Below are 17,752 nucleotides of genomic sequence, written 5' to 3'. Positions count from 1 at the left end.
AATAAGCAATTTAGAGAGGATATTCAACTGACAGGAGGAAAAGACTTACCAAAAACCTTCAGGAGAGTCTTGGCCTCTCCATTGCCTGCCGCAAACCCACTGACCTGACAGAAAAACTCTCTCTCATCAGACAGCTTAACGTCCTGAATGATCAGAGTTTCTCCATCACTGTTTGATTGCACACTGATACGATCACTGTAGATTGTGTTCTCATCCACCTTCTGCATGGTCAGATCGCTGTAGGAGATCCTTACCCGATTACCTTCACGTCCCCGCTGAGGATGATGGAAAATAAAACTTATGATTAGATAGAGGGACTCGAGTAGATATGACTCGAGTCCCTCGTTCAATGTAAGTCTAAGGGAATTTTTACTCAATTTATTGTCAGCCAGGTGAAAGTCTGAGCACTTGAAAAGTAACAGCACACTTCCAGCACCATTAAAGGGATAGTTCACCAAAAACTCAAAAATCATCATTTACTCATGTCATTCCAAACCCATAAGACTTCTGTTGATCTTTGGAACACAAATTAAGATATTTTTAATATTCTCTCATCATTTTGTCCATCCATTGAAATTCTGCTAAACCCAAACTTTCACACAATAAAAAGTACAAAAAGACATTGTAAAAGTAATTTATATGAATCGAGCGGTTTAATCCAAGCCTTCTAAGTAGACATGATGCTTTATATGAGGAGCAAATTTGAAGGATTAGTTCACTTCAGAATTAAAATTTCCTGATAATTTCCTCACCCCCATGTCATCCAAGATGTTTATGTCTTTCTTTCTTCAGTCGAAAAGAAATTAAGGTTTTTGAGGAAAACATTCCAGGATTTTTCTCCATATAGTGGATTTCATCGGGGTACAACGGGTTGAAGGTACAAATTGCAGTTTAAATGCAGCTTCAGAGGGCTCTACATGATCCCAGCTGAGGAATAAGGGTCTTGTCTAGCAAAACAATGTCATATTCTAAAAAAAAAAATTCACCACACATTACATAATCATGCTGGAAAGGTCAGGCGGAAGTACCACGGCAGGGCGAAAAACTGCATCTCATTTTTTACTCCAACTTCAAAATCTTCAGACATCGTTTGACCTTTTTTTGTAAAACACGCTTGACTTAGTCTTTGCACGTTTGCTTTGTAGACACTGGATTGGTACTACATCACGTGTGACCTTTCCAACATGATTACGTAATGTGAGGCGCATCGCAGAGCAAGACGAGCATTTGTGGTTAAAAAGTAAAAAAGTATATAATTTTTTTTTTTTTTTTTTAGAAAATTTGTAAAAAATCTATCGTTAGATAAGACCCTTATTCCTCGTCTGGGATCGTGTAGAACCCTTTGAAGTTCCATTTAAACTTCATCCCATTGTACCCCGCTGAAGTCCACTATATGGAGAAAAATCCTGGAATGTTTTCCTCAAAAACCTTAATTTCTTTTCAACTGAAGAAAGAAAGACATTAGCATCTTGGATGACATGAGGGTGAGTAAATTATCCAGAAATTTTAATTCTGAAGTGAACTAATCCTTTAATGCAGGCTTTTGTTCACATATAAACATTGATTAATGTATATACAGTACATAGAGCACATCAAATATGGTAAACGGAAACTCACATGCATGACGTGACACCACACAAACTTGTTCAAGCTTCTGCAAGAACCAAAGTTTGTTCTCACATGTCAAACAAGTATGGCTGAGCTTCAATTTGCCATATTTGATGTGCTCTAAGTGTGTTGATCAATGTTCATATGTGAATAAAAGCCTAAATGAAATCTGTTCATCAATCAGCTATGTTTAGCGATCGTGTCTCTTCAGAAGACTTGGATTAAATGCTCAATTCAAATAGATGGATTGTCTTTGTAAACTTTTTGAAGTGTTAAAGTTTTGGTTTCATGGACTTGTAATGAATGGACAAAATCTTTCTTCATTTGCGTTTCGAAGATAAGCAAATGTCTTATGGATTTGGTACGACATAAAGGTGAGTAATTGATGAAAGAATTTTCATTCTTAAGTTTTAAACTGAAAAAAGTGAAAGAGTGTGACAGCTTTCGGGACTCACCACAAACCACTGCACCATCACCGTAGTGGGTTTCGCGGTGAAGGTGTACAGGCAGGGGATCTCTGCAGACTCGTCCATGTAAACCTCTATAGTGTCCTCCATCCTCAGATCCACCAGCGCCCAAGCTGCCAAAGAAAACTTGTTGAGATTGTGTGCTTGAGGCCATGAGAGAACAAAGGCTGCTTTATCAACACATGAAAAAACACATTAACAAGCATTTAATGCATTTTAGATTGTGTAGTAATGTTTAAGTCACAGCCTTAGAGAAAACTCAATTACACTCCTATTAATGAGGTCAACAACAGTAAAACACTCTCTTTGTTGAAACTCTTCAGGGTCATTTGAAGACTGTAAATGAAGCTTGTTTTTGCATGTCCTGTGCCGATTGTGAAGCGAAATTATTTAGGATGGATTTAATATGGTAAAAAAAGTACAAAGAATACATCTATTCAGAACTGAAAATGAAACCATAATAAGTCAAAGCTGATAAACGAACATGGAAGGGGTGACGGATGTGTACAAGCATGTCAATTATGTGATTTATCTGTATTGCAAGTGATGCAGTTTTTTCATATTGTCGTGCTGAAGATGATGTTATCATGGTGTTGATTTTTTGTCCTTCCAACGACACATTGATTTCAAGTTTTTCCATAGTCAGTTGTGTACAAAAAATATGTCAGTGTGACTTCTGCAGAATTCCGTGTCAGTAGATTGCATGCAGGCATACTGAGGACATGAGACAGTCAATGAGTCATTGGACTTTGATGTTATCCTGTTGAGATTGAAGATATATGGACAGTGCACATGTAATCTATGCACACATCTATTTTTCACATTTTTGGCACTGTTTGTGTAGTGTAATTCCAATGCAGATCTGTCAGAATGGATTTAAACAGGGTTAAACTGAGAGTATTATACTCTACTGATAGCTGAAAGCATAATCAAATTAGCCAATATATTTAGTAAACTAATACATAAGGGGTGGGGGAGGTGCATAACTTGAATGAAGTATGTTTAAATTCTGCAGAACTTTCTGCACAATTCTGCAGGCAGATTCCGTGCAGATCTTCTGATGACCCATTTGTAGATGCATTGATCTTGCAGAAGTTGAAAGTTAAACCATTCATGGCACAGCTTCACATGGCTGGCAATATTATATTATTATTATTATTATCATATTATTATAAATGTTGCTCTAGGCCACCATACCACATCAGCACTGACTCAGACAGCACACAGTAAAATAGGCAAAATCATTAATTCAATACAAGTTATTCTCTATACAAGCTATTACATGTTATGGCTCTCAAAAGCATTTTCATGGAAATCAAGGGATAAAACATGGCCCATAAACTTGCTTTATTACACATAAAGTGAACTGTCTGCAGGAATATGAAAAGCTATTAATATGCATTTAAGGTATTTCACAAAAACATGCGTTTCTCAAAAGCAGTTTGAGCTGATCGTAGTTGATCGTAGAGAGCATTGGTGGCAATGGTTCTATGATCTACTTGTGATGCTTTTGGGAAACGCAGCTCAGGTTAATTTCACCCAATAATCAAAAGAATGAAAAAAGAAATAATACTTTGCATAATTCAGAATGACGTGCTTTTTAGGACACATTGTGCCATATTTAACACAATTAGGCTAATTTTCCTCCATATTTTTATTACTGTAATGCATCCAAAACATAAAAAAAGAATTTCTGATTACTTTTTATTTTTTTACTGTATTACATTGTTTTTGTTATTTAAATCACAACAAACATACTACATACAGTATCTCACAGAAGTGAGTACATCCCTCACATTTTTGTAAATATTTTATTATATCTTTTCATGTGACAACACTGAAAAAATGACACTTTGCTACAATGTAAAGTAGTGAGTGTACAGCTTGTATAACAGTGTAAATTTGCTGTCTCCTCAAAATAACTCAACACACAGCCATTAATGTCTAAACCGCTGGCCACAAAAGTGAGTACACCCCTAAGTGAAAGGGTCCAAATTGGGCCTAAAGTGTCAATATTTTGTGTGGCCACCATTATTTTCCAGCACTGCCTTAAGCCTCTTGGGCATGGAGTTCACCAGAGCTTCACAGGTTGCCACTGGAGTCCTCTTCCACTCGTCCATGACGACATCACAGAGCTGGTGGATGTTAGAAACCTTGCGCTCCTCCACCTTCCGTTTGAGGATGCCCCACAGATGCTCAATAGGGTTTAGGTCTGGAGACATTCTTTACCAAGGCAGTGGTTGTCTTGGAGGTGTGTTTGGGGTCGTTATCATGTTGGAATACTGCCCTGCGGCCCAGTCTCCGAAGGGAGGGGATCATGCTCTGCTTCAGTATGTCACAGTACATGTTGGCATTCATGGTTCCCTCAATGAACTGCAGCTCCCCAGTGCCGGCAGCACTCATACAGCCCCAGACCATGACACTCCCACCACCATGCTTGACTGTAGGCAAGACACACTTGTCTTTGTACTCCTCACCTGGTTGCCGCCACACACGCTTGACACCATCTGAACCAAATAAGTTTATCTTGGTCTCATCAGACCACAGGACATGGTTCCAGTAATCCATGTCCTTAGTCTGCCTGTCTTCAGCAAACTGTTTGCGGGTTTTCTTGTGCATCTTTCTTGTGCATCATCTTTAGAAGAGGCTTCCTTCTGGGACGACAGCCATGCAGACCAATTTGATGCAGTGTGCGGCGTATGGTCTGAGCACTGACAGGCTGACCCCCCACCCCTTCAACCTCTGCAGCAATGCTGGCAGCACTCATACGTCTATTTCCCAAACACAACCTCTGGATACTTCTTTGGTCGACCATGGCAAGGCCTGTTCTGAGTGGAACCTGTCCTGTTAAACCGCTGTATGGTCTTGGCCACCGTGCTGCAGCTCAGTTTCAGGGTCTTGGCAAACTTCTTATAGCCTACGCTATCTTTATGTAGAGCAACAATTGTTTTTTTTCAGATCCTCAGAGAGTTCTTTGCCATGAGGTGCCATGTTGAACTTCCCCCAAAAATATTCTGATCATCATTTATTATTTTACATTACCAAAGTTTGGGATCAGTAAGATTTTATTTATTTATTTATTTATTTATTAAAGAAATATATAATATATAAATCTATAATACTTGCACTAACGCTGTTCTTTTGAATGTATATAGTTTCCACAAAAAATATTAAGCAGCAAAACTATTTTCAACATCTTTAATAAGAAAAGTTTCTTGAGCACCAAATCAGCATAAGGATTTCTGAAGGACACTGGAGACTGGAGTAATGATGCTGAAAACTCAGCTTCACCATCACAGGAACAAATTATATTTCAAATTAAAGCTGCAAGCAGCGATGAAAGGGCCCTCGCACCCGGGCCATGTAGATGTCTTCAGGCCTGGACTATTATCAAACATATGAAGTTTGGGGAAGTTCGGACATTGTATGCCTGAGTTACAACAACTTCCTGTTTCGTGGCGTTAATCACATACATTAGCACTTAGCCAAGTGATTGGTACTTCATGGCATATTTAAATGTGTTTCTGGGAGTGAATTACAGTGTAAAGCATGCCATTTCCTGTTGCCAGCAGGTGGCGCTATGACTAACTGAATATTGGCATATAGATGTCTTCAGGCCATGACTCTTATCACACATGCGAAATCTGGGGCAGATCGGACACTGTATGCCTGAGTGATAACAACTTCCTCTTTCATGGTGAAACATCAGACTTTCTCAGGCCGCCACGGACACGCTCTTCAACAAAAACTCTAGATGTTCGCAATTTAACATTGCTAAGGCCTTAAGATTAGACTGACCATATATGATGTTGATATGGTTAAATCTTTACGAGGAGTTAATCACAGTGTAACATTTCCTGTTGCCCACAGGTGGCACTATGATTGTAACTGGATATTGCCATGTAGATGTCTTCAGGCCAGTACTCTTATCAAACATGTGAAGTTTCGTGCAGATCAGACATTGTATGCCCGAGTTACAATAACTTCCTGTTTCATGGCGAAACATCGAATTTTGTCAGGCCGCCACGGACACACCCTTCAGGGAAAACTCAAGATCTTCGCAATTTAATGTAATGTGGCCTTAAGATTAGACTGACCAAATATGATGTTTATCTGATAAAATCTCTAGGAGGAGTTCATTAAAGTACAACATTTGGAATTTTTTTGTAGGTATTGGGCTGTTACATGTGTCTACCGAATTTCATGATTGTACGTGAAACGTAGCATAAAGGGCGCATAATTGAAATTTTGTAAGTGGCGCTATTGAGCCATTTTGCCACACCTAATTCTGAAACCCATAACAGACGTAAATTTTCACCACTTCTGACACGTGTGCAAAGTTTCATGAGTTTTCGAGCATGTTTAACCCCTCAAAAATGCGATTCATTTCGGAGAAGAAGAATAATTGACTGAGCAATTACAATAGGGTCTTCACACCATCGGTGCTCGGGCCTAAATATATTAAAATAGAAAATAGTTATTGTAAATTGTAATAATAGTTCACATTATTACTGTTTTTTACTTGTATTGTACTTAAATCAAATAAATTCAGCCTTGGTAAACAAAACTTTTTTTAAAAAAACATTAATAAATCTTGAAGTCTTCTGAACTCAGACAATATCTTAGTGTGAGGAACAGACCAAAATATAAGGGTGAGTAAATGAAGACCGAATTTTCATTTTTAAGTGAACTATTCATTTAAAATCCTCCCTCTCTTTACTTTCTGGCTGTCTCTATTGTTGCAACATAGAGGTTTTGAGTGGCAAACACAGACCTGCCGGCGGCTGCCACCACACCAACTGAAAAAATACAGACCATGTGTCTTTTGTGTGTTATGATTATATTTGGCAGCCCACCCTAAGTAAAGCTGAGAGAAAGAACAGCATTTTTAAAAACAAGGCCAGATTTTGTGACCACAGGCTTGATTTTAATCTGAAAATCTTTGTCTGACTCAGACATGAGCAATACCATTCATCTTCTCATCTTCCATTCCTCAGATATCTGCGATCAAAACAAGCGTCGGGCCACTGTGACTTTTCAAATGTCACTCTCTGGCCTCAACGGCCTTTTTGTCTTAGAAGAAAGTCATTTTTCTTCCCTTTAGCCCTTCTATCTCTCTGCAACCTGCTCTCTGTCTCTCTCTTGCTCTTTCTCTCAGCATGCAGAAAATAGGCTCGGACTGAAAGGCCTCCTTTTTAATTGGAAACATCTGGGAAGCAGGGAGCTGGACTGGTGGGGTGCCGTGGAGACGGGTTATTATGGGATTTCCACGTCCTTGGTGAGTGACTGGTGGAGGAGAGAGACGTTGGCAAGGGTTCAGGGGTGAAGCGGCTACACAACAGCCTCATCACTCGTCTCCCTCCCCTCAGCAGTATGAGGTCAGTGGCACAGCTACTGCTGGGAAGGACGGGGTCTAGCTGTGTCAACAACATCTGAGATGGGTTGTGTGTGTGTGTGTTTCTGATTGAGTGATCAACGAGACTTATGCTTGGTGCAATTTCAGCTCAACACTGCAAAAATCCTATGATTAATCAGTGTCTTTGTCCAATAAAAATAACTAAACTATACTTAAAATAAGATGAATTACTAAATTTAATGAGGTTTGGGCAAGTGCAGATGCAAATGCTTGGCCAAAAGACATACTAATGTGCGATTTTGTAGTACACTGTAAAAAATTATTTTCATGATTTATCACAACATTTTTTCTTCTGCAAAATCAACTTAAATAATTAATGTGGTTCAGATAACATAATATTTTAAGTCTCTTCATTAAACAATCGCCTTCATTGTATTAACTCAATTTTTTATAATTTAATTTCCTACCATATTGGAGTAAAATGTAGTAGCACGTTGATCTGCCAGTCGTGGGTCTTTCATGCGGAGAACTCTCCTTATGTGTTTGCATAATGATGCATTTAAAAGTTAATGACCAAACGTATCTTTATAAAAGTTTAACAATGCTGTTGCAGATGAAATACAATGTGGAAAACATTGAATAAATATCTTTTAGTCAGGTTATAGACTGATTAATTGAGCCCATCTCTACTGAAAATCTCTCTGCTTAACTGTCGGTTTCGCACATCCGCCATGTTTGTAGTTTTTTAACGCTTTTTATTTGTGTTTGTAGTTCTATGCGAATCCTCTTTAAAGGCGCAACGGGTTGTGGGCAATATTAGCCGTTAGAGTGTGCACAGATCTGCACTTCCGATTCTAACCGGAAAAGTAGACCATTCGGGTATCTTTGGAACACTCATTATTATTATATAATTATATGAATTGACCAAAAAGAGAAAACTGACCATAGAAGAAGACAGTTAGCACTAATGCCTACTATAGCTTCCCTTGTGGCAATGCTGAGAATGCAACTTATAAGCAATGTGCTGCATTGTGAATTGCGCTCTGACATGTTCCAAATATGAATCTAAAAATTTGTGAAATTGAGCTTGCATTTGTGTATATGTACATGCATAGTGGACATTTCAGGCCTTACTCTTAAAATGTGGAAAAAAAAAAAAAAAAATACACTGATTATACTATTTTATATATATATATAAAATTATAAATATATAAATATTATATGCAATTTTGTTTCTTTAATTATTATTATTTTTTTAAATGATTTAAAGATGTTTTGATATGCTTACTGGAAATCAAGAAAAAAGTAATGATATATTTAGGGGTATTTCACACTAGATCTGAAATTTAGTCACAGTTGTCGCTTACAGGACAAATCAAAACTATGAAAACATTATTTCACAAAAACCTCAGTTTACATAAATTATGAAAAACGTGTATCTGTAATAATATGAATAATTCTAGTAACATCTTAAGACTTAGACACACACACTTAGTTATCTAAATGTAGACATACCATAACCATAGTTTTTAGCCTATGTAACGCTGAGCTTATTTACTACAGACTAACCCCAACCCACATCCTGCCCCTAAAAAGAACGTTTTACATTTTAGAATAAAATAAATAGTGTTTCCTTTATTTATAAAGCATTTTAACCTTTGAGGATGTCCTAAAAGAGGGTTTTGTCAGATTTCACTAACTTCTGTGGACAATTTGTTCCCTAAGGTACAGCTAAGTGAACCTCCACACACACAAAGCCTTATTAAACTCACAGTCACATCCCGCTGGTCCCATTCTACATTCGCACCCCATTTTCAGGGCTGCTGCCTTTCTCTCTCACCCCCTCCCTCAACCTGCCCACCCCAGCCGAGAGCAGCCGCCCCACTTATTGTGACCAAGACGCTGGCCCTATTTGCTTAGACCTCTCTGTCCTCTAGCACAGCTTCACTGAGGCCCCCCGACTGCGTCCATCCACCCATGGCCCTTAGATACAAGCCATTGTTCCCACACCTGGGGAGCAAATCTCTTCTTTTCTCTTATCTAAGCTTTGAACATCCTAAAGTATCTCACATTTGTCCTTGTTTAAGTCTTCAGGTAAACACAAAGGTGAACAGAAGTGCATTGTGTGCCCCAAGTTAGGCTTTCTTTATCTTCTCCAACAAACATTTTGAAATAGCCTGGCACAAACAAGTTAACAATGATTTTTCCTTAAACATGGCCAGATAATAGGATTAGCAAAGGTGCAGAATATCTTGTCAGAGGAGATTTGAGGCAAAGACCTACATGATGTTTTCTTATCTGAGAGAAAGAGAAAGAGAGTGTCCACAATAAAGAAAAAGAAAAAAGCTTTTAAAATCTTCTCCTAAGTTCTTGTATTCATGTTAGATTCATATGGTTATTAATTCATAAATATGATTACAGTTTATACATTCTACAACCTTGCCTTGTCATAAAAAGTTCAAATAAGCAAATCTTTTATTTATGATTTATTTTATCATTTTTTATGATACAAACACAGTGGGAAAACTATGGAAGCTTGTTTCCACCGTGAAATAAAAAAAAAAAAAAGATAATTATGACTTTTTCTCACAATTCTGACTTTTTTTCTCGCAATTGCAAGTTTATATCTCACAATTCTGACTTTTTTTTCTCAGAATTGCGAGATATAAACTCACAATTGCGTGATATAAAGTCGGAATTGCGAGATATAAACAATTGCGAGTTATAAAGTCAGAATTGTGTGATATAAAGTAAGAATTGTGAGATATAAACTCACAATTGCGAGTTATAAAGTCAGAATTGCGAGTTATAAAGTCAGAATTGTGAGATATAAACTCACAATTGCGTGATATAAAGTCAGAATTGTGTGATATAAAATCAGAAATGTGAGATATAAACAATTGCAAGTTATAAACTCACAATTGCGTGATATAAAGTCAGAATTTGCGAGTTATAAAGTCAGAATTGTGTGATATAAAGTCAGAATTGCGAGTTATAAACTCACAATTGCGAGTTATAAAGTCAGAATTGCGAGATATAAACTCACAATTGCGTGATATAAAGTCAGAATTGTGTGATATAAAGTCAGAATTGCGAGATATAAACAATTGCGAGTTATAAAGTCAGAATTGCGAGTTATAAAGTCAGAATTGCGAGATATAAACTCACAATTGCGAGTTATAAAGTCAGAATTGTGAGTAATAAAGTCAGAATTGCGAGTTATAAAGTCAGAATTGTGAGATAATTGCGAGTTATAGTCAGAATTGTGTGATATAAAGTCAAAATTGCGAGGTATAAACACAATTGGGAGTTATAAACTCACAATTGCGAGTTATAAAGTCAGAATTGTGTGATATAAAGTCAGAATTGCGAGATATAAACTCACAATTGTGAGTTATAAAGTCAGAATTGTGAGTAATAAGGTCAGAATTGCGAGTTATAAAGTCAGAATTGCAAGATATAAACTCACAATTGCGAGTTATAAAGTAAGAATTGTGAGTAATAAGGTCAGAATTGCGAGTTATAAAGTCAGAATTGCAAGATATAAACTCACAATTGTGAGTTATAAAGTCAGAATTGTGAGTAATAAGGTCAGAATTGCGAGTTATAAAGTCAGAATTGCAAGATATAAACTCACAATTGCGAGTTATAAAGTAAGAATTGTGAGATATAAACTCGTAATTGCATGTTATAATGTCCAATTGTAAGGGAAAAAAGACTGACATTTTTTCTCAGAATTGCGAGTTTATATCTTATAATTCTGACTTTATAACTCGCAATTGTGTTTATATCTCGCAATTCTGAGAAAAAAGTTAGAATTGCGACTTTATATCTTGCAATTCTGACTTAATAACTCGCAATTATTTTTAATTGTAAAAATAATTTTATATTTTAAGAGACTTATTGACCTTAACAGACTCATGAGGGTCTGCTGGGGTCTTCTCTATGATATCCTGCAACCTGTCACTCACATGACATCACAGCCATAGCAAACCACAACCATCCAATCAATTCCTGATGGAAAAATTCAAGTACCGCCCTACATTTCTTCTTGTTCAAGAAGTCTTTCACTCAGATATATATCACAACAGGGAAAAGACAATCTCAACGTCCGTTTCATGACGACTCTAATAAGCAGTTTTGTCAAAACAAGAAAAAATAATAAAAGATTATGCTGAACTACTTTTTGAGGTCCATTTACAAACTACTAAGAATTTCATACATAACCAAAAATTTTAAAACTCGTAGAAGGGAAATGGTATATTCAAGTTATTGTATGTAGGAAACCTGAATGTATTTTTGAATCAATTAACAGATCTGGATGAAAACAAATGTGTGTCATGTCACTGACCCAATGAAACACAGAAGAGACAGATACCTAAAGCCCACGTATGTCAAACCACTGCGCTGTGTTATTAACAATCGGGGCAGTTGGCCTACCCTGCACAAACCCACGTCTGGAAACCACCGGTGAATATTTGGACGTGCTGACAGAGTTTCAAATAACAAGAGTAAGGATGCCTGAAACCACATTGTTTTCACAGGATGATGACTAGCTAGTGTGTGTCTGTGTGTGTATAAGAACGCAGGGGTGGAGAAATTGTGGGCCACAAGCTGAAACTGAGTTCCTTTAAAAACCAAGATATTATCCTAACAATGGGGTACGCCACCATGATTATACTGCCACATATACATTGTGTCCCTGTTAACCACAAAAAAGTGGACAGTAGTCACAACATTAGTCTGTCTGCTCAGCAACCAAGAAGATCAGCTTCTGTTTCAGCCCCAGCTGAGATGAATTACATCTCCAGCTGTTTTTTATTCTTGCAGTGTGACTCCCTAAACTTAAAGACAAATGCAAAACCCAGCAAGCAAACACAAACTCCCTCCCTCTTGAATCTCGAGTCAGTCATACTTCAGTGATCTGTGATAAGTAAATAGGCCTTACCTATCTTTTGAATAGAAAGGGCTTTGTCTTGCCAATATGATAAACATTTCAAAACAATAGTATAGCTAAAGACGTATTTGACCCTAAAATGACAGTTCATGTCACTGCAAATAAATTTGTTTATGATTATTTGTAACACATAGAAACGGTCTCGTGGGCAGCGCTCCGACATGTAGCGCAGTCACACTTCAGGCAATCCGTGTTCGAGTCCCGGCTAGTGGACCTTTCCTGATCCTCTCCCCCTCTCTCTCCCACTTTGCTTCCTGTCAATTCTTTATACTGTCATATACAAGTCATACATTTTTGGAATGACATCCCAGCTAATTGGGAACATTCTCAGAACTTTAGATAACGTTGTGGCAAGGTTCTTACAAAGTTATAAACAAACATTCTTCCAGTGACGTTAATTGAATGTTCATTATCTGGTCTTTAATAATGTTCTCAAAATGTTAGCACAAAAACATTATTAATACATCTTTCATGGAGTGTTTTTTCCAACACAATCTCACAGCAATTCGTAACTATTTTTGTTTAACTTAAAGCTAATTCGTACATTTTCATACTATCTGTTTAAACCCCAGTGACGGGTAAGTTTAGGGGCGGGGTTAGGGGTGGTCCTTCATAATGAGTTTCTTTTAGAAATTGTATGTTTTTGTACGATTCAAATCGTGCGAATTTATATGAATTCACCACCTCGTAAAACAGTTACGTTTTCCCGTGAGATCTGGTTGGTTTTTTTCTGAAAAGTTTTAGTTGGATGTTCGCCTAATTCTCGTCCTTAGAACATATTTTTGTTAGCTGGGATGAAGGCGAATTTTCATTTTTGGCTGAACTACCATTTAACTACATCTCTGGGTTGTGTTCTGTTAGCCTATGCTGTGAACAGGCTGGTTTTCAACATGGTGCCCACCCTCCCCCTCTGGCACTAATGTGTCACAACAGACCTCCCATATAGATCACATTAGTATGACTGGGCTCCAAATGAACCTCTGTGTTCGACTGTTTTCTCAAAGATAACCTGCCCATTGAAGGATTCACTAATCTCGGACTATCTCTGTGTCAATAGCTCGCGTTTGATCTTGAAATCCGAGTAAAGTTTGCTAATCTATACCTTAAGACTTTCTAAATCAAGGCTCTTTCACCTGTTTCTTTAAAGTGTGTTGGGTTGGGAATCCGTAAGCCTTGCGAGAGAAAGGTTGAAGAATGCTGGAGAAAGGCAAGCATGACCTGCTCTGTGACAGGGAGGGAATCACCTATCACACCCCACATGCATCTGGGATCAAAGAGGCCACACACAATGGCTGTGTCCAAAACCGTGGGCCGCTGCCTTAAGCCCAAAGTATACTTCAGTCCGCACACCACGTCCGCATGCAGCCCATTTTTTGAGACCGCGCGGACGGTGCACATACAACAGCGCATGTGCAAGTGACTTAAACGCTTGAAAACAAAATCCACTAGATAGTGTGTACAAGCCGAACTGAGGTCATAGGTCACATGACAATACCAACATGGTGGATGTATGCCTGGATTAAATACATACTACACGCATGCATACTTAAAAAAATACTTTATTACCATCAGGATGTAATACTCAATTACCAAGAAAATAATTACCGGCTTATTATCAATCAGTATTTTATCTAATCTGTTAATGATTGTTTATTTCTCATTAAAATTTTAATTGATATATTAAAATATTAAAATTAGAAAAAACTGACATTTTAAAAATAATTTACCTTTTTCCAGAAGTAAATTATCCAAGATCCTTTACACACACACAAACACACACACAATATCCACCAACGCACATCTATGACACAATAAACTTATAGATGTATCTTATACTAATACACACAATCAGATCTAACATTAGTACATCTAACACACAATGCATCGCACATGCATGCACGTATGCACACACATTGAGCTGTGAGGCCTCCTGATCGGATCTCTTTTTGTGAAGCGGGAACTGGCACAAATCCTTCAAGATGGAGCTTCCAGAGTGAGACGGCCATTCAGAGTTTGCCGCCTCCCTTCTCGGTCAAACACAAATCCGTCTGAGCGGACCACTGTCAGGTCAGATCCTCTAAACCCTGCTGAACAGTGCATCACTTCACAGCTCCCATTTACGTGCACAAGCAAAAATCAAAGATTTGAAAAGTGCACAGTCACACAAACACTTTGCTTTAAATCTATCTTTTTTTAAAGGGGACCTATTATGCCCCTTTTCACAAGATGTAATATAAGTCTCTGGTGTCCCCAGAATGTATCTGTGAAGTTTCAGCTCAAAATACCCCACAGATCATTTATTAAAGCTTGTCAAATTTGCACCTATTTGGGTGTGAGCAAAAACATGCCGTTTTTGTGTGTGTCCCTTTAAATGCAAATGAGCTGCTGCTCCCGGTCCCCTTTCCAGAAGAGGGAGGAGCTTTAACAGCAGGTGCTTCGGTTGCTCAACAATAACAAAGCTGAAGAATCTCACTCAGCCAAAATGATGATTGTCAGTAACGGTGTTCAGGCTTACATTGTTCAAACCGGAGTCAGGGGGTGAACTGCCCATTTAATAATACAAAGATCTATGAAACATTTACAGTATTTCTGCTAGCAACAGGGCAGTTTGCCTCATCATCATTAGCATTTTGAATTCCTGTCATAACAAACCAGACTTAATACATCGCTAATTTGCTGTTTGTCACGACAAGTTTTGCACAAATATTGCTGAGAGTGCTGTTTTTAAAAGCGCAAAATTACTCCCTCTGGTGCAGCACACCACCTCATGAATATTTCAGCAGCCTGCATGCAAGCTGAGGCCCCTTCAAGAGCTAAATTAATGTTTTATTTACAGACAACACACTGTAAATATGCTGCTGGATCAATATTCTCTCCACTGAGTGTCCGTTGAGACACATAGCAGATTTATAGCAATCTTCATTCAGTGAACATTGTGCATTCAAGCCAAAATCATTACGGTGCAAACATTTGAAGCACGATAAAATCAAGTTGGCTCCAGAATGTTTTGTGATCTCTACATGCTATTATTCAGTACAATGTCAGGTTCTGAGGCGACGCTCTGCGCCGTTATAGGCTGATCCAGTTGAACACCACATCTGATCCCAAGAGGCCAATCAAAACCTAATTAACATAACAAAGAGGGCCAATCAGGAATAACCCCCCAGGTACATTAAATAATAACTGCTCTATTACAAGCCCCTGATGAGGGTGAAGCTATTTGCCCAATGGGGTAGAACCACAAGTGAGAATTCCATGTTAAAATGCATTTCCACTTTTCTGTCCCACGGCACGAGTGTGAGCCATTTAGACTCAAGGCGTCTTCATTTAATGTGAAAGAAGAAAGTAATGTAGTGCAAAACTAGATGGTCCCACTTTATATTAGCTGTCTTTAACTACTATGTACTAACAATTACACTTATATTTTGATACAATGCACTTATTGTGTACATATATGTTTTTACATTGTACTTATATTTTAAAAAATGCCTGCATGTAATTACAGCTGTAATTAATTTTTTGTAATTACATCTATAATTACACTATTGACCCTTCCCTTACACCTTAACTATACCACCAAACCTGTCCTTAACGTTACCTGTATCCACCTCAGCAGCAAAAGTGTTTTGCAATACAATATGAACACATTAAGTACATAGTACTTATGCTTTGATGTAACTACATAGTAGTTAAGGACACCCAATGTAAAGTGTGACCAACTAGATTTTTATATTTTCACTATATGTATATATCATATCCTTAAATGTACTTAAATTAATCAAAGGTGACAGCACAAACGTTTACAGTACAATGTTACAAAAGATTTCTATTTTAAATAAATATGTTCTTTTGAACTATTCTGAATCCTGGATCCACAAAAATATTAAGCAGCACAACTGTTTTCAATGTTTCTTGAGCACCAAATCAGCATATTAGAATGATTTCTGAAGGATCATGTGACACTGAAGGAGTAATGATGCTGAAAATTCAACTTTGCCATCACAAGAACAAATTACAAATATATTACAATAAAAATATATAATTGTAATAATATTTCACAATATTACTGTTTTTACAGTATCTTTGATCCAATAAATGCAGCCTTTATGAACATAAGAGACTGCTTTCGAAAACATTAAAAAAATCGTACTGATCCTAAACATTTGAATGGCAATGTAAATAATTTAAATAACAATTTTAAGCCTTTTTTTTTTACACAATTGAATTAATAGTAAAATTCCATCAAATTGAATTGAATAATCCTTACATATTTTATTAGAATAATTGAACAATCCTTAATCAATTATTAAATTAAAATACGTAAGGATTATTCAATTTTCATTTCAATTTTTGAGTGTAGCTTTACATAGCTGTAGTATAGTTTTTCATTTCTTTAGGCAAAATATTATTTCTTATTATATATCTATTCTTTTTTTCTCCAATTTTTTTGATCAATTTTTCTTCTATATTATAAAAATAAAACAGTAAAATGTCAAAAGCAGTCATCAGAAAAGAAATGTTGCATCTTCAGGTCTGTGAAGACATTCAAAACAAAACAAACAAACCTGGCATTTCAGTGGAAAGTGGTGGTGTTTTTCATGTTATCTTGTCTTAAAAATCACACCATGGAGGATAAGCTCTGCTGACATTAAACAGAGAAGGTCAGGTAAAATTAGACTTAAGACAAAACCTATATCTGGCGCTCTGGCCCTCTGTTATTACAGCTCTATAAATAACGGCCCTGTATCACATCAACTCTCGTGATGAGCGGGACTTTAACAAAGGGCCCCCTTGTCTGAAAGAGTGCTTAAAAGGGTGATGGATTGGCAACCAGTAAGAAAGGAAAAGGGTGTGAGGAACCCTCCACTGGCAGAGACATTCGGTCCAAAAATAACAGAATACCACGCTCACAGCGTGAAAAAAAAAAAAAAAATCAATGCTTATGATCTACTGTATATTTCATAACAACCCTAGTGCGACTTTTATGGGTTGCAGCTTTCATGTGGAATAGCATTATGAAGTTGAAAGTGACTAGAAGATAAAAAAAAAAAAAAATTTGGAATTGGGGCCAAATATGGTCCTTGTACACCTCAGCCCAGTCAATCATTAGGCTCTCTGTCGCTCGAGGTATCAAGACGAACGCGTGTGCGTTAACCCCCAATCCTCCTCTATATTCTGACAAATATTAACAAGCCCACAACAAAGCCAGATCCGTATTCCATCATGCCTTTCATCACACCCTTCAGAGAGCTCCGGCCGGGATGGGGGTTTAAGTGCGCCCCATACTGTACCGAAGCGGGCGAGCGCTGTGCCGGGCTGCTGCCACCCCCTGCAGAGCCAGTCTAATGCCCTCAAAGAGAATTA

General features: G+C 37.5%; 1 protein-coding gene across 2 annotated transcripts in view; it reads right to left on the bottom strand.

Annotated features, from left to right (window-relative positions):
- The window catches only part of mcama (melanoma cell adhesion molecule a), a 63,269-nt gene that overhangs the window by 16,534 nt on the left and 28,983 nt on the right, over window positions 1–17,752 (bottom strand). For both annotated transcript variants that reach the window (XM_051895274.1, XM_051895276.1), the window contains exons 2-3: window positions 2,064–2,188; window positions 50–275 (exon numbers count right to left, since the gene is read on the bottom strand). In XM_051895274.1, the coding sequence (XP_051751234.1) occupies window positions 50–275; window positions 2,064–2,188 (351 nt within the window). The remainder of the gene's footprint in view (window positions 1–49; window positions 276–2,063; window positions 2,189–17,752) is intronic.

Source organism: Ctenopharyngodon idella, chromosome 5 (assembly GCF_019924925.1).
Source record: "Ctenopharyngodon idella isolate HZGC_01 chromosome 5, HZGC01, whole genome shotgun sequence".
Classification (NCBI taxonomy): domain Eukaryota; kingdom Metazoa; phylum Chordata; class Actinopteri; order Cypriniformes; family Xenocyprididae; genus Ctenopharyngodon; species Ctenopharyngodon idella.
This window is presented reverse-complemented; position numbering and strand designations above follow the sequence as displayed.